The following is a 17,470-nucleotide window of genomic DNA, read 5'->3' on the forward strand; positions in this document are numbered from 1 at the left end:
GCTGTTGGCCTTCATGTCAGCAGAACATGGAAAAGTGAGTGGATTATTGGAAGAGAAATACACCTTTTTTTTTATTTCAATTTAAAAACTTTATCCAGGAAAAGTAAAAAAAAAAACGACTAAATCAGTGAAACAAACAATAAACTAGTGAAAGAAATACCAAACTATAAGCCATTAACTCTATACTCTATGTTTTTAAAGGCAAGTTGGACATCCCAAAAACACTGCTCTAGATCAGCCAGTCCACTCTGTGTTATGTGCTGTTTCATAAACAGTCATTCAAATGGGTACAAGATTTGTTTTAGAACTGTTCAGTCACATTCAGCTTCAATAAAAGTCAGGTGAATTGTCACCTCATCTGTTGGAAGTCGATTAGATGTCCCCTCAGTCAGCAGTGCTTCACATCAAGCTGGGTAAAGACTGACAGAATTACTCTGTACTAAACTAAGATAGCTTAATAATCAACTAAGAGCTTAATAAACACGATGAACAGAAGCATTATACAGCTGTCAGTAGTATCAAATATCAACAACTTCAGGAAAAAAACTTTGGGTGCCGGACACACATAGTACTCTATAGTAATCCAATCTTAATAATTCTGCCCTTGCAGAAATATGATCTCTTACATAGCTTCCTTAAAAGAAAACTGCTTTAATTCACAGACACACCTGCTTGAATACATAATACATGGTGAACTCTCTCTGAGAGTATGAGAGATTTGAGATTAAGTGCAGAAACTACTTTTGAACATTTTAAGACCATGACATGTCAAATGAGACATTGGGCAAGCTTATGGCACTAAATGACTTAATAGAATATATATCCACATAGGATATGCTATGGATAAGGTAGAAAGCCAGTGAGGGAGATAACCATGGTGGAATGGCAACAGGAAGGGAGAGAAACCAACACTACATGCCCTTGCCCTGTCACCCCCCAACAGCAGACTGACTAGAGACACTACATGCCCTTGCCCTGTCACTCCCCAGCAGCAGACTGAGTAGTGGGGCCGGTCCTGTTTGTCAAGGTAATGAAGCGAAGGTGAGGTAATTCATGGGGTGCGTGCTCTGTCACCTCAGGGTACCACAAGGGAGGGTCTGGCAGAGGCAATCCAGTGGGAGAGGGGGGTAGGTCTGAACTCTAGCCCAGCCCCCCAACATGAAACTGATTAACGGCCGAGCCCAAAGCAAACAGACCCAGATGGACTGAGAGTAGGTGGAGGGGTGGCTGAGTTGAAGAGGGGATTGGGAACTTGCCCTCCCCCCTCTTCCACTAAGAAGAGCTTGTGTAGAGAACAAACATGGCAAATGAACTCGTAAACACAACACGTTTCTGCCACCAGTCTGTTAATTGACTTAGGTGCTGGCCCTGGGGAGGAACGAACTACCCACTCTCTAAAAGCGACCATGATGGTGGCTGTCTATCGACCCACTCTCTAAAAGCTACCATGACGGTGGCTGTCTATCGTTTTGATAATCTGGCAATGCTGACTGAGTGGTAACCAAAATACAAAACCATTGACAAGCAACAACTCACAGCTCATCGAGGTTAAACAATTGTGTAACCTACATATTTGACCATGGGTAAACAGTGTACTCACAGACTTGTCCTGGCAGTCTTTGTTCGCATGGTCCCCTGTCACTCAGTAACCCCACCCTGAGGCATAAAAGAAGGATTAAGAGCATGAGTTTGCTGTGAATCATTACCTGTCTCTCACACTAAGTGAGCCAGTGTGGTGGACTTCGTTGGGCTATTTTCTATGACATCCTGGTTTGAGATTTGCTGTGTGTGTGTGTGTGTGTGTGTGTGTGTGTGTGTGTGTGTGTGTGTGTGTGTGTGTGTGTGTGTGTGGTGTGTGTGTGTGTGTGTGTGTGTGGTGTGTGTGTGTGTGTGTGTGTGTCTGTGTGTGTGTGTGTGTGTGTGTGTGTGTGCGTGTGTGCGTGTGTGCGTGTGTGCGTGTGTGTGTGTGTGTGTGTGTGTGTGACCAGGACACAGAATGATCACAAAAGCAAAGATACTATCACAACCACTAATTGGCACAACAGGTAGTATTGCTCTGACCAGCCTCACTAACCGTAATTGAAAGGCAAACGTATATTATGTGAGACCTCATAATACCATTCAAATCCAATCACATTGTGTGCCCTCTCAATAAACAGAATTTGAACGGTTCACAGATAGGTATTCTGTATCGTTACATTAGTTTACTTTGTGGGGAGGTCATTACAGAGGAAAGTTTGCTCTCCTAAACAAACTCTTAACTCTATTTGTCCCTCCATTACAAAATGACAAGTTTATAATGCACTTATTTAATTAATTTCCACTAATTGGTTTACTCTCTGTTTAATTAGAATGAACATTATCAGTTGAAGTCCTAAATGGTGAGGTATGCTGCTGATGTTAGACCCAGTGACCAGCTGCTTTTAGTTTAAACAATAAATAGGCCTATGCATGTTCCTTTTTTTAAACCGTCAATCTTTCATTTGAACAGGAAAAAAAGCCATAATGACAGTGACACCACTGCATACCACACCTCACATTCTCCATAGCCTCCTTCTCTCTGTCCGTCACATACACAGTCCATGCTAATTTGAAAATTAACTTTGGAACAGATGCACTAATTCCATTTCTAGGCTCTCAGAACAGGAATGTAGGGATGATGTGTAATTCAACCCTCCTTTGGAGCGAGGCTTTAGAGGGGTTGGTGGGGTTGGAAAACAGACTGAGGGAGTTGGGGGGTGAAGGGTTCAACAATTCGACAGTTGGACTCTGAGGCACGGGCCTATCTGTGTGTTAATCAATATGGGGCCAGTAACAGAGATGACCAGTATGAGCCATGCTGATATTTATCTGGTGATTTTATTACAGGCTTTAGACTGGACACCTGTCTGTCCTTGGCTGGTTCTCCTGAGAATCTGGCTGTAAGTAGGACAAAAGATTTGGAATGGTTTCAAAAAATAAATATGTCCTTTTAAAAACAAACATATATGAAAGAAATGACATAATTTATTTATATGTGCAGTTTGTGTACAGTATTTTGTGAGTTATACAGCAGTTGGCTCATTGGATGTACTAACGTTGACATTGAATATTCAGTGGTATGTCAGAAAAGCAAAATCTGTGTTTCCCCTTAACATGGACACTGTTGGGGGTGAAGGTAGGTTTGTCACACTGCCCGTTTTACAAACTGCTCTGCTTGTTCCGAGTACTCAAGTAATTACGCCCCCTGCGTGAGCCCTATGCAGAGGCGCTAAACGAAACATCAGCACCTCAATTAAATAGATAAACAACCCATTCGGCGTGGAAGACAACCCCCTGGTAGTCCTATCAAACGCAAATGAACCTGCAGTAGGAACAGGCTCTCCGTAAGAAATTATATATGGTATAAAGTAAAAGTAAAATGTAGCCATTTTTAAACGGCATGTTTAATGTTACCGTTAAATATATAATTGGTTAATAGCCTACGTTATCCCACATAACTCATCAATATGATCGACTCCGATAGAACTGAATCTAATATATTTGGATTTTCGACTTTTGCAAATCTGAGAAAATCTAGGATTGCGGTGATATGATGTGATGCTTATATAAGCAACTGTTTTTTTTTATTTTTTTAAACACGTCTTTGCTTCTGGACAATTTCTGATGATGAACGATTCTGTTATTTAGTTTAACACGTCCCTGGGCAACGCTGACAAAGACCGAAATGGAGTACCTTGAGGAAACTTGATTGACTTGTCCCAATGTTCCGCCCCTGCTGTTCACTGATTAGACCATCCAGAGCGGGGGGTGTGACTCCACGCTTGCCGTATAAATATGCAAAGAGCCCCATCAGTCGCACGGATTTGTATGGGAAGACGCGTAGTTAATACACGCAACAAATGTAGGTAGCGTATTTTAGCGGGAGAAGCAGTTAACTTCAAAACTTCCACCCGTTTTCAAAGACAGTTAACGAGTGAACCCCTTTAAAGCGTGAAGCAAGGCAGCTGTTTCCTGGGTGCCGTGGATTACGCCAAGAACAAGGAGAATAGCCGGTGCTCGGATTCATTCTCATATCCTCAGCCATTTTGACTGCACGCCTGAGGGTTATTTTTCTTCTCCGCTCCTCCTCTGTACGTGTACACGGTTTGCAAATTGGTTGCAACTCCGTGCCAAATAAGTACAGTGAGATGGATTCGCCTTTCAATATCTAATTGGACAGAGTTATACCGAGACAAACGGGCAGACGCGGAGGACTTGAACGCAGTTGTTTTGTCAACAGAGGAGAGACCTTATTATCTGGATAAGGATGGCGTGCTACCTGTTGGGAATTTACCTGCTTCTTGCTCTCTGTGTTTTGCAAAGCTCGAGTGGCACCACTGCAAAGGAGATTACGTGTCAAGAAATATCTGTACCTTTGTGCAAAGGAATCGGATATAACTACACGTATATGCCAAACCAGTTCAACCATGACACTCAAGACGAAGCGGGCTTGGAGGTCCACCAGTTTTGGCCTCTCGTAGAAATTCAATGTTCTCCGGACCTCAAATTCTTCCTCTGCAGCATGTACACTCCTATTTGCCTAGAGGACTACAAGAAGCCGCTGCCGCCTTGCCGGAGTGTTTGCGAGAGGGCAAGGGCAGGCTGCGCGCCGCTGATGAGACAGTACGGCTTCCCGTGGCCAGACCGCATGAGATGCGACCTGCTACCGGTGCAGGGGACTCCAGACACTCTTTGTATGGACTATAACAGAACTGATTCAACCACTGTTTCTCCAGTACTATCAAAGCCTACCAATTATCCAGGTAAGACATATAATCCTAACAAAAACAATGGTCATGGCCGACCCAGCAAGCCCAAACCCCCGGGATCTCCCTGCGAACCGGGCTGCCAGTGTCGTACACCCATGGTGCCGGTTATTAGCGATCGACATCCGCTTTACAATCGTGTCAAGACTGGACAGACACTGAACTGCGCAATGCCCTGCCACAACCCCTATTTCACCCAAGACGAGAGAACATTCACGGCATTCTGGATTGGACTATGGTCCGTGTTGTGTTTCATATCCACGTTCGCAACAGTAGCCACTTTTTTAATCGACATGGAACGATTTAAGTATCCCGAGAGGCCAATCATATTCCTCTCCGCCTGCTACATGTTTGTCTCCATCGGTTACATTGTTCGACTAATCGCAGGACATGAAAAGGTAGCGTGCAACCGGGAGTATGACGTGGAACACATACATTACGAGACAACTGGCCCTGCGCTTTGCACTGTTGTGTTTCTTTTGATATACTTTTTCGGCATGGCCAGTTCAATCTGGTGGGTGATCTTGTCGCTCACTTGGTTCCTGGCGGCCGGCATGAAGTGGGGGAATGAGGCCATTGCAAGTTACTCGCAGTATTTTCACCTGGCTGCCTGGTTAATCCCCAGCATGAAATCCATTGCAGTTTTGGCTCTTAGTTCGGTGGACGGCGACCCAGTAGCAGGGATATGCTACGTGGGCAATCAGAATTTAGACAATCTCAGGGGCTTTGTTTTGGCACCCTTGGTCATTTATTTATTTATTGGCACAATGTTCCTTTTGGCAGGGTTTGTGTCACTATTCAGAATTCGCAGTGTCATCAAACAAGGTGGCACAAAAACGGACAAACTGGAGAAGCTGATGATCCGAATCGGTATCTTTACAGTGCTTTACACTGTACCTGCCACTATTATAGTTGCGTGCTATTTTTATGAGCAGCACAATAGACAGAGTTGGGAAATCAGCCACAATTGTTGTTTGATGGAGCAAGACCTTAAAAAGCCGGACTATGCCGTCTTTATGCTGAAGTACTTCATGTGCCTTTTAGTGGGAATCACGTCTGGCGTGTGGATTTGGTCTGGAAAGACGCTGGAATCCTGGAGGACGTTTTGTACGCGCTGCTGCTGGGGCACCAAAGGAACCAGTGGCTCAATGTACAGCGACGTGAGCACAGGATTAACGTGGAGGTCGGGCACTGCAAGCTCAGTGTCTTGCCCCAAGCAGATGCCATTGTCACAGGTTTAACATAACGGGCTGCTAATTGTTGTGGAGATAGCTCATCCGCCTGTCTCTGACATTTTTATTCAAATGAACTATTGTTGGTTTTCCTTAAGAACGCGGTTGAGGGACAGTTTTTATAGATGAGACTACCTGGCATGACCACTACTTAATTCCAATCCACTGACATCCCTGACCGGCTACTATCAGTTTCTGGTCAACAGAATTGAGAGTAACTGTCTCGCAGCAAACCATTCACAATAGTTTGTTCTACAAAAGTCCATAACACAATTTTAAAGGTTTACCAGAGTGTCAGGTAGTTCAGAGTTCCTTTCACAACAACTTCAAATATCAAAGATGGTTTCAAAATAAGCCTTAATGTCATAGTGCCCAAATATAATACGGGTTGTTAATGTTTTTAATGGATAAAGTGTATTTATATAATGTACAAATGTGTAAATTATGTACAAAGAGGAGATTTATAAGATATTGTAAATTTGTACAAATGTAGATGTCACTTTGAAAGCCAATATGACCTTTATTTTGTCAATAAAACTATTTCGAAAAATATTGTATCTCGAATTCTTGTATCTTGAATTCTTCTTAAGCCTGCCGACACCTCTCAACCCCCCCCCACCCGCACCCCCACCCACCACCCCCAAACCAGTAGGCTATTCAGTTGTAATAATGAGTACTGTGTGGTTCCTTGCGGTCACCGTGTTGAGGATGCTTGCAAAGGATGCTTTTGTGATGCTCTCTAAAAAGAAACCCTTTTAGCTATCCGACGCGTAATTAAAGGCAGCGAGCTTGCGTTGGAGAATCTCCATAATTGTTGAACTCTTAACGTGCTTGCCTAGTGGCTTGCTACTTAATTTACTAAAAGAGGGCAAATGAATGGAGTTTAAATGCAGGGAACGGGCTCTTTTCATCTGCGGAAACTTTGATCTTTCTTTTCGAGCTAAGAATAAAGGTGACGTAGATAAAAACGTTTTCCGTGCATTTAGGATTTTTTTTCTAAATCGTAACCGTTGTGCTTTGATGGACGTTGCTGAATTTATATCTTGGGGCCCCTCACTTCGTGTTAGAAAGACGAGAAGAATTTTGGGAACATTGCATCAATGTCGTTTCAGCATCAGTTGTCTTATATGAATGATAGATCTACAGGTTAAGACAAAACTGAATGGTTGTCCACAGGTGGTCTACTCCCATTATTCCTGCAGAACTGCTGTGATGAATACATTATTATTATTTTTTTTAAACTTAATTAGAACATGTTGGCGAGGTTACATTCTCACACATATTCTCTCTGTTGTAGTAGTTCATGCAGTATGTCTCATCACGGTCAATAATTAGTACTTTAGATTATTTTACAGCCAGGTACAGAAATACGCAAGTGTTGATTATACATTTATATTAATTATATTTTCAAGTAATATTTGGTATAATGTACAGTGCATTGAAAGTTTTGCGGCGTAAGAATGACCATGTGTTTTGTGCTGTTTCAGATATACACGCATTAAGGTACGCCTTTACTCCTGCCCTCGTGCTTGCAAAGTTTACAGTTAACACGTTTACTTCCCATTTATTCCGTGCTTGATCCTGTGAACATTGGGATAGAACTGTCGAGAAATAAGCTGGTCTAAGAACTGAGGGAAACAAGAACACGGTATACAGCATAATCCCTAAATAGTTAAAAGGATAAACGTCGATTGAAAATTGACAATGAATAATCTGCACAATTTTGTAATTGTCAGCATGAATTGGTCGCCTTATGTAAGTAATCTCCAAAGCATGGCACATTGCCTACAGGGTGCCAGGTCGAAATGGCTTTGGATTCAATGATTGTGAAAAGTATGCGTTTTAATGCGTTGGAAACAACGAAGTGTGTAGTGATTCTCGGTCTGGGAAAAAAAGTTGAAATCATATTCATACCACGTTGTGAGTGGCCCTGCGTGGTTTTGGTGTTCATTGTTCAGTCAACCATGATGACAATCTGGTGTTTTTTTTACATTTCTGATCAGAAGTCGGGGCATTTACAATTGTTTGAAAACTACCTAAAATTAATATTATTGCACAACATGTCAAAACACACCACGCAACAACAAATGTTTGAAAAGACCTTGCACATCACCTGTAGCTGTTGAGATAGACCAGAATCATCCTAAAATCGTCCCGTTGGCTGTCACAGGTGGGTTAATGGACCGGACCTTTATTTAAAAAATACGCAAACACTGCCCTCTAGTGGTAAGCAGACCAACGTGGTCGGAGTCCATATCACACACCTTTCTTCCCCCCCTCAGAACATCCCTTTAACCCTCCTATTATGTTCAAATTTTACCCACATCTATTATGCTTGGGGTCAATTTGACCCCAGCAATTTAAACCTCCAAAAAATTATTATAATTCTTTTTTTTTACCCAAGTTTTTGTGTCAGGTACTTTAGGTTTGTTTGTTGACTACCTAAATAGCCCTTAAAAATAAAACAATACCCCCACCCACCCTCTTTATACATCCAGAATACATGTTACGCGACTATGGAGAAATATGCAGATCCCCATAAAATCTCACTGATTGACCTAAAATTGGAAAGAGATATCCTTCGGGTGTTTTTATGGCTTCATATTATTTCTAAGTACATATTGTTGCTATCTATTACATTTGGAGTAAAAAACTATTTCTTTTATCAAGAAAAGTAACAATGTGATGTATATTTTATACAATTAAAACAGCCTGGGGTCAAATTGACCCCAAACAACACCTATGCGTAAAGTATGTGTACAGGTCATTGAAAACATATCATCATGTTAATTTTGTCTTTACCCAGTTGTCCCCATTAAATTAGGAAAAGTTATTAAATATGAAGCAAAAAAAATGATGTCAAACATTTATTTAGAGACGTTAAACATTGAATGGGGTCAAATTGACCCCAAACATAATAGGAGGGTTAAGTTCATAGAGCGCTGCTATGTGAAGAGAACCGCTCATGTGAGTCTTTCCTGGTCATCTGACAGCTCTCCAGAAATGAAGTTCATTCTGGATTCTGGGGCATATTCTTACCTCTAATGTGTTGTCATTATTTAATTTAATAAACCAGAATAGTCCCTTGGTGCCAATCAGACCACTTGCCCTTCCAAGGGTGCAGACTATAGGTCAGGTTTCAAGTAAGGTGTGCTGTGGCCTTTGCCTGTGGACCTCTGAGGAAACGATATAGTTTGATCTGACTTGTACACATATTAGTTCAACATTTTCTTACATTTTCTGTTTATTTATTTGATTGTGCGATTACATAGTTTTATACTGCCTGTTATTCTCTTTGTTTTCTCTCTGTTTAAACCATCAATCTGTAAAGCACTTTTATTTAGTCTATTCTTTGACCATAGCATCTAGGTGCACTATTTTTAGCAGAGGGCTAGATTCTCAGCTTTGGCTTGGACCCATAATATAAAGTTTGTTCTTTTGAATTTTGAAAACAATCCTATTGGATAGAGTGTGTCATTTCATCCCAAACATCAACATCACCTTGTCTGTCTGTTCTTCTAGCTAGTATTCTCCATTACTGGTCAAAGTGTTTTAGAACACCCCCACTTTCCCAGCTTTATTGACATGTTAGCAGTTCAATAAGTCCAGTAAATGACCTGAGAAGGAACAAAGGTAGCAGTAAATTGCCAGAGGTTAAAACTAAATAAATTAAGTTACCAAATATTGTAAAATAATCTAAATCATACAAAAGGCCTTTCTTTTCAGAGAGCAAGTAAGTGTACCAACTAACAACTTACAACTTACAGCTTGTCTGCAGTAATGGAAGTAAATGAAGCCTTGTTGATGCAAACAATTCCTACAGGTGTCCCAACTTGCTGATTACTTTCAAACCCTCTGTCTGTATAAAACAGGGTTAGAACAGACTGAGTTACAACAACCTCTGAAGCCATATTTGGGCAATATTCCCTGCAGGAAGTAGTATATTGCCATCATAATGGCAATAAAAAAAGGCAACAAAGGAAGACAGACAGAGCATTCTAACCCTTAAAAGTGTATGTATTTCCTGTAGTGAAATTGCAAAGAAAGACAAATTCTTAGTGAGAAGAGTTTCCTACAGTTTTGTCACAACAGGAAGTCAAAACAGAAGTTTCTGAGAGTCTACAGCTCTCGTGGCAGGTGGCACACAGGACAACAGCTTCAAACACAGCTTAACAGTGATCGAAGTAAGCAAATCTCAGTTTCAACTGTGATCACGGAATGGCGTGCAGTTTCCATACTTAAAAAAGATTTTCTATTATATATGCAAATGGAGTGTGTGAACCAGAATAATTCCATTAGTTATTTTTTTTATATCCAATTGTGTTTTGTACAGTGTACAGTGAGACATTAAACTGCATAACGCTCAATAAAAACTGGTCAAAATGGAGTGAAACATTTTGACCAGTAGTATACATATTTATCTATCATTTTGGAAGAAAGTCCTTTTGCCATTGTTCTTACTGTATAATATCCAGGAATGTTTACAGTAGTATCTCCTGACACAAATGTGATCAGCTTGACATGCAAGAAGCATCAAAAGGTAAGGACTGATCTCAGCCTGATCTCCAGTGGCCAGGCACTTGAAATGGCCACAGTACTCATGACATCACTGTAAACATTCCAGTTCTGTACACAAAGTTCCTTCAAAAAGAACATTTGGGAAGAAAGTCCTTCTACAGCTACACAAGAGAGACTTAAAGTCCTTCTACAGCTACACAAGAGAGGTCATGGCTAGACAGTTCTGTGTGTTAATTGAAGATACAATATGTCGTTTTTGTTCTCAAGAATAAAAAATCACTTTGTGACTTGGCTTTTTATTTCCAGGTGTTTTATTTGGCTCTGTGTATCAAACATGAGGAATAGAATGCAGCAGAACAAAAGCAAAGTTGTATTTTACATTTAGTTATGAGTTTCTGGCTGTCTTAAAGCATTTTTGGTGTTTGATGACAGTATAGCATACTGCACCTTCAAAGAGAAAAGTAAAGTATACAGGCTACTAAAGTATGTATGACTAACCAAATAACATAGACCATTCACAAAGCCATTGTTTTAAAAAACACGAAAACTAAATTAAAACTACAATGAACAATGTCACACAAACTACAATGAAATAGAATAGCAGGTCAAATCTGCTTAGGTTTCCCACACGATTTGCATTGTGAAACTAAAACTAAACTGAAATAAAAAACCAAACTGAAAGACTGAATAGAAATAGAAACTAATGAAAACTATAATAACTCTGGTTAGAAGTGAAGTCTTTCTGATGTATTGTATGGGAGAAGATATGGATGTAATTTCCTGACAGAAGTACAACTATAAAACACACTAACTGTCTAAGAAGGCCTGTGCTACAACATTCAGCAGTCTCAGCATTATTAGTAAGGGATAATGTATAGTCCAGCAGTCATTATCGAAAAATAAATCCCGACGGGATGAGCAGGACCCTGACGCTCAACATAATTATTTGAAACAACTCTATAATATGATTGATCTATATGATCCTTTGAGGTACGCATTGCATAATGTACCCATATGAAGAATATGGCAAAATAAAGACAGTAGATACAGATATGAGACAAATAGCCACTAGACACTTTTAAAACGGCATATGGCACTTATGTATTAACTTGCAAAGATATGCTTTCTCAATGCTCACTGGGTGCTATGTGCTGCTTTGAAATGGATAAATAAAGGTGTTTTTAAGAAAGTATTCATACCTGTCAGTCACACATTGTGGCCACCCCTATGGCCACAAGAGGGCGCCAGTGTAAAGCATTGGTCAGTCCCTCCCAGATTTTTATGAGATTTCTTTGCGATCCAAATTGCAACTTTTGTTGGTGTTGATTTTCTAAACCAAAAGAGTTGTGAGAATTTTTGCGATTTTTGTTTCTTTTTACACCCCACTTAAACTTCACATTCACAGAAAACAAACTAATGAGAGATAAAAAAATAAATCACAGCCATTAAACACAATTTGGTCATTTTATCGCTTCAAGAATGTTATTGAAATTAAGTTTAAATAAAATGTCATCCCTTGCTTTGAACCTTTGAACTCTATTCCAAAATAACACGTTTTTTGTAAATATTTGGAACAGTATTCACGAGTAATCTTCTTCTACTATTATTGTTTAATGAAAACTGAACAGAAGATATGATTATTCGAAATGTGTTGACCATTCCTGCCTTACCTCGCAGATATTCTACTCCGTCAAATTGGCCTTCAATAGGCCTGGGCATGAATTTAGGAACTGGCTTTTATTTATTTTAAAATAACATCTCCGAGCAAGACGAACGGCTGAATAAATTGGACGCAAAAATATGCCATTACCTATCGAACGCTATTTAGGCCTACAATTTAACGACTGAATGAAGGGCAGAATAACAGAATGTGTCAGTAGTTAATTTAACTTTCCATGAGATAACAGTTATAGATCCAGCTACAGTATGTTGTGAACGTCAAGCGAATGTCTAATACCAAGCCAACGTAACGCGGTCGTTAAACCATCACACAATTGACACCAACCGGGTGCGATTAAGCAGTGGCAGTGGTTGAGACAGACTCTGCATAACCTTATATCATTATCAGGGGGGGCAGACGAATTGGAAATTAGTTGCAATTTAACACCAAGGCTTATTTTGTGTAATTGTATGCAGTAATTTGCTGATTTTCTGTTGAATTCTTAAATCACGGAATCGCCAAAAAAAAAACGATTGTTGTTGGGCAGGTTTTTAAATAGGATAGGCTACTATTCTTTGTCCGCTAGAGTGTGGTATAATGTAAAATGCTACCCCATATGTAAATGTGTTGTTATTGTGTGTTTGTTTACATTAATATTGGTATTATAATAACATAACTGATGACACATTTCATCAGGTGCAGAATGATGGTGTGGTATTGACTGAGCATTCTCAAAAAACAGTAGGCTAATGTGAAAGTTATGAATGTAGAAAAAACTCATACTCATATATTGATGTTTTCTACAGACTTTGCTTTGTCATATAAACTCTTTGACCAAATTCTGATTTGTGGCGATAAGCGATAAACAGTGATTGGCTTCTTCTGAGTTGTGGTCTAACGTACCTATGGAGCACAGTTAGACAGATCTAGAGAGTGAGCAATTGAGCCTATAGCACAGTGTCTCTATTAAATATCACGTGATTTATTAAACAGATAAAGTACAATTAAAACTCAAACTCACAAGTTGAACTTTATCTTCTGACAATAGCTGACATAAAATAAAAGATCAACCACTCTCTGCAAGATAGAATATTGACAACATTAAGGAAAAAGAGGCTGCTGATGACCCTTGAAACAGAACAAGCAAAACTTCAATAACAATAATGATTTTCTGTACAGAACTGTACAAAATGAGGCCAGATTTGAGTCTTTTTCTAAAAAGCAAATGCAAACTGACACGATGTAGATGAAGAGCAAGCTTCACATGTAAATTCTACAAACAAATGAATAAATAAGATGAGAACATTGGAAGAGACATACCCCTGCATGTTCAAACCGCTTCATTTTCTCCCGGTGCTGTGACTGTGGTTTATTATGTCTAATGGAATTTGATGAACATGAATGCAAATCACATCAGAGATTTATTATATGTAAGGATTCTGGAGGGTGTCATTCTCTTTTGAGCCTTAAGGGGTCCTCAGGACTTGTTTTTGGTATACATTTCTTACTTCACCTGTGACTGATCTGTATGTTACTGTTACCTGAGCCTAGTTACATTTTGGCCTATACAAGGTACCTGTCTGCCCTCGTTCTCTGCTCAGTGTTGAGATGTCAGCGGTGAATTTAGTTTCTTGACTAAGCCTGCTCTGTAGCTTGCATACATGAGAAGATTTTTGAGTGCTATCTTTTTGGATATTTTGGGATGTTTTTCCATCATGCCTGTTTAGCTAAATTGCATTTGAGCCTGCCATTTTACTGTGCCTGACCAGTTCCTCAGTAAAATCCCTTAAACTGACTCTTGCTTCATTTGGTCTCTGCGCTTGGGTTTCTACCTGCTCTGTGGCTCAGAGGATTCAGCCTCTCACTCTGGGGAGCTGGATTCATGTCCCAGCTCCCACTGTGACAGTTATGCATTTACAAACTCTTCTTAATTGAGGAAATGATAGACTACTCCGTCATCAGAATGGCCTGAAAATGTGGGTTACAATAACAGAGGGCATATAGACAAATAAAATAATCCTCTGTCATACTGAAAGGGAAAATTGTGGATTTTTTTATTTTCCCATCTTTTTAATTGGGACCAAAACGATCTAAATCTGTCCTGTATTGAGTTAGAACACTATGAAATATAAGTTTCTTTACAGTTATTGAGAGTTGTCTCTGTAGGGATCCTTTCCATGTTGTCAAACACTTCTAACATTATGAGCCAATGGCAAAAACAAGCGGGTTACTTTGATGCAGAAGCTTGGGATCACATGGCAATACATAGCCGTTCTGCAGTTGCCTTTTATAGCGTTCTAACTCAATGCTGGATCAATTTCAATCGTTAATTGTCCTTAGTAAAAGTTTGCACCCAAAAAGGTTAACATTATCTGATTGGGATTAACCTGACATCTTTCCCAGCTGCACACTCTGATAAAAAAAGATCGGATAATCTGTACAATATGAAGATAATGTATACAAGTTCATTTGACTTAACTTCAAATTAAGGTCCAACTTTTCACAGATTGATTTATTTATTAAATAATATCATTATAACCTTAGGAATGCAGGAAAGTCATTAATTGAGGATTCCCCACAGGTAATTACATTTATATTGTTCAGTTGGAGATAGGATGATATCATATCAACACACTGGTGTAAAAACATCACATTTGGCACTTATTTACATTGTCATACCCTTTGTATAAACTCGGTCATAGGTAGAATATTTGGAAGCTAGTTTGTTTTCAGTTATCAAACAGAGGAGGGGTCTGAGGTTAGAAGCTTTACAACACCAAAGGAGCTCACGTTAAAGTTACTGGACCTTAATGTTTTGACATATGCTTTGCGCATACCAGTAATTAAACCCTATCAATCCAAAACATAATCTCTCAACACATTTTCTTTGTTTAAATGTTTATGGTAGCTTACCCTTTGCCTGGTGGTTGATGAACTGATCACTGATATGTGTAATGCTCATAGATGTTTTGAAAGTTTTACCAGTTTCACAAGATGACATAGTGCAAACCAATTGCATCAATAGATGTTTAGAAGAGATAGAGAAACTTCAGACCATATCAGCACAGAACATCTTCACTCTTTCAAAATATATTTTTGTGTCAGTTTTGACGTACTGTCCCTACTTGCAGTAGGCTACTGGGGCTGTCTTAGCCTGCTGATATAAGAGCTGATCTCACGGTTAGAGAGAAAGAGTGGCCATTTACAGACCTTTATCCACAATCAACCTAAGCAATGGGGCTGTCTAGAAAGGTAAGTTAAATACAATGCATGATATCCCTCTCATACATATAACATAAAGTTTCTAAAATATGAATATAAGAACAAATTATGGTTTTGCCAACAGATGATGTCATTTAGCATGTTTTGCCTTGTGGGACTACTCAGAGGCACCATCGAGGGACTGGCTGAAGGTAAACAAAGTCTCAGTTTAAGTATCCTAGGTCTGACAGGAGAGTGTCCAGCTTATACAAGTCACAGGAGAACTACCAGGCTACCATTATCAATTGTTATCCTGTCAATTTAGGACAGATGTCTAATGATGCAGAGAATGCAAGGAGTAACAGTGACACTCTGAACTCTCACACACACTCACACACACACACACACACACACATTCACTCACACAGAGAGAGAGAGAGAGAGAGAGTCCCAGAAACATTGTAGTCCCCTTATCTCTGAATACACAGCATCACACAAAGCAATGGCCTACTCAGGAACATAAATATTTACTTAACCGTAAACATGAGGACATCTAGTAGGAATATAATAATCATAAGACATAAAATCTTATTTGCAACTTCTTCAGTACAAAGAGGGAATATTTATCCGCAAAGTTATTTTCAAAACACACACACACACAACAAACATTAGAAGACAATGCATGTGTCATGCTAGAAAAACTAAATATGCTCCCCTGTTCATTTGAATAGTTCAGAATGTTGCTCTTCGTGGAAAAGCAACACAGTCGGAGCTAATTGGTGACCCGTATAGAGGATTAGGACATCCCTCGAATGCCATCGATGGTAACCGAAATGATAACGCGTACCACGGCTCCTGCACACACACCGCTCATCATCCCAACCCGTGGTGGAGAGTTGATCTACTGAAGAAATTTAGAGTGGACTCTGTGATCATCACCAACAGAGGAGACTGCTGCTCAGAGAGACTGAATGGAGCTGTGCTTAGGATTGGTAACTCCCTCCAAAACCAAGGAAACAGTAACCCAGTGTAAGTAGTGTGTTATGTTTTTCAGCTCAATGTCAAAATTCTAAAATAGTACATGTATTCTTTTTGTTAATTTAATCAGAATCAGAATCAGAAATGTTTTTACTGCCAAGTAGGTTTTCACCTACCAGGAATTTTCTGTGGTACATTGGTGCAAACAATAAACATACACAATGAATGAACAATACACATATTATGTTATTTTTCAAACATAGAAAAAACAATATATTAAATATATTAAAAATGTTACAGAATATGTTAAAGGAAAAAAAATCCCCTGGTGTGCATGGTATTGCAAGTTGTATAATGATATTTGTCTATGCCTGACATAAATTCACTTTGCAAAAAAATCCTGAATGCTCTTTGTCCTTAGGGTAACATCTATGCCTAATGTGTGACTGTGAAATCATCCAAAACAAATGCAAGAAGTGTACTACATTTACTAACAAATGTTCCACTTTCTCATGGTGTTTTTTGTATGTTTAAACCTCTTCCAATAGTAACCCACTACTCTTTAACTCTTTTCAGGTGTGCTGTGATCTCCTCCATCCCTGCTGGGGAATCCAAGGCCTTCAAGTGTCATGGGATGGAGGGTCGCTGGGTTAATGTGCTCATTCCAGGGCGGTCAGAGTACCTTACATTGTGTGAGGTGGAAGTGTATGCAGAAAGCAGTGATGATGTGCAATGTATGGACTAACCACATGAGCTTGTGCGCTCTATGCTGCATTGTAGGTCTACATATTAACAGAAAGTTTGAGTTGAGTTCAGGTGCTGTTGTCTTCTTCTCATGTGGGTCCCACAATCACATAAACTGTGTGTGTTAAATAAACCTTGGCATTTTAAGCATTGAAGGAGGCATCAACTCTTTACTTTCAAGATGTGACTAAATGCTGCACTGTTGGTTACTTATTTATAACAACATCACAGATAAAAGTCTAATGTAGGCTATCTGATCTATTTTCAGCATTTCTAGAAATTAAAGGTATACCTATTATAAACAGTCCTAATATCATTTGGCGGTCACCAGTGGTGTATAGTAATTGAGT

At 39.5% G+C, this 17,470-nt stretch overlaps 2 protein-coding genes across 3 annotated transcripts; both read left to right on the forward strand.

Moving 5' to 3' along the window:
- The first annotated feature begins 3,576 nt into the window (after positions 1–3,576).
- Positions 3,577–6,569, forward strand: fzd8a (frizzled class receptor 8a). 2 transcript variants are annotated; one of them, XM_031584244.2, is made up of 2 exons: positions 3,577–4,784; positions 5,832–6,569. In XM_031584244.2, the coding sequence occupies exons 1-2, from the start codon at positions 4,289–4,291 to the stop codon at positions 6,026–6,028; spliced, it is 693 nt and encodes a 230-aa protein (XP_031440104.1). In that variant the 5' UTR covers positions 3,577–4,288; the 3' UTR covers positions 6,029–6,569. The 2 variants fall into 2 exon arrangements, with proteins under 2 accessions (XP_031440104.1, XP_012689823.1); XM_012834369.3 differs by having other exon boundaries at positions 3,580–6,569.
- Positions 6,570–15,311: 8,742 nt separating this feature from the next.
- LOC105906103 (fucolectin-like) lies at positions 15,312–17,275 on the forward strand. Its single transcript, XM_012834212.3, has 4 exons — positions 15,312–15,449; positions 15,544–15,610; positions 16,130–16,427; positions 16,953–17,275. The coding sequence occupies exons 1-4, from the start codon at positions 15,432–15,434 to the stop codon at positions 17,119–17,121; spliced, it is 552 nt and encodes a 183-aa protein (XP_012689666.1). The 5' UTR covers positions 15,312–15,431; the 3' UTR covers positions 17,122–17,275.
- The last annotated feature ends 195 nt before the right edge of the window (positions 17,276–17,470 follow it).

Source organism: Clupea harengus, chromosome 17 (assembly GCF_900700415.2).
Source record: "Clupea harengus chromosome 17, Ch_v2.0.2, whole genome shotgun sequence".
In the NCBI taxonomy this organism is placed as follows: Eukaryota; Metazoa; Chordata; class Actinopteri; order Clupeiformes; family Clupeidae; genus Clupea; species Clupea harengus.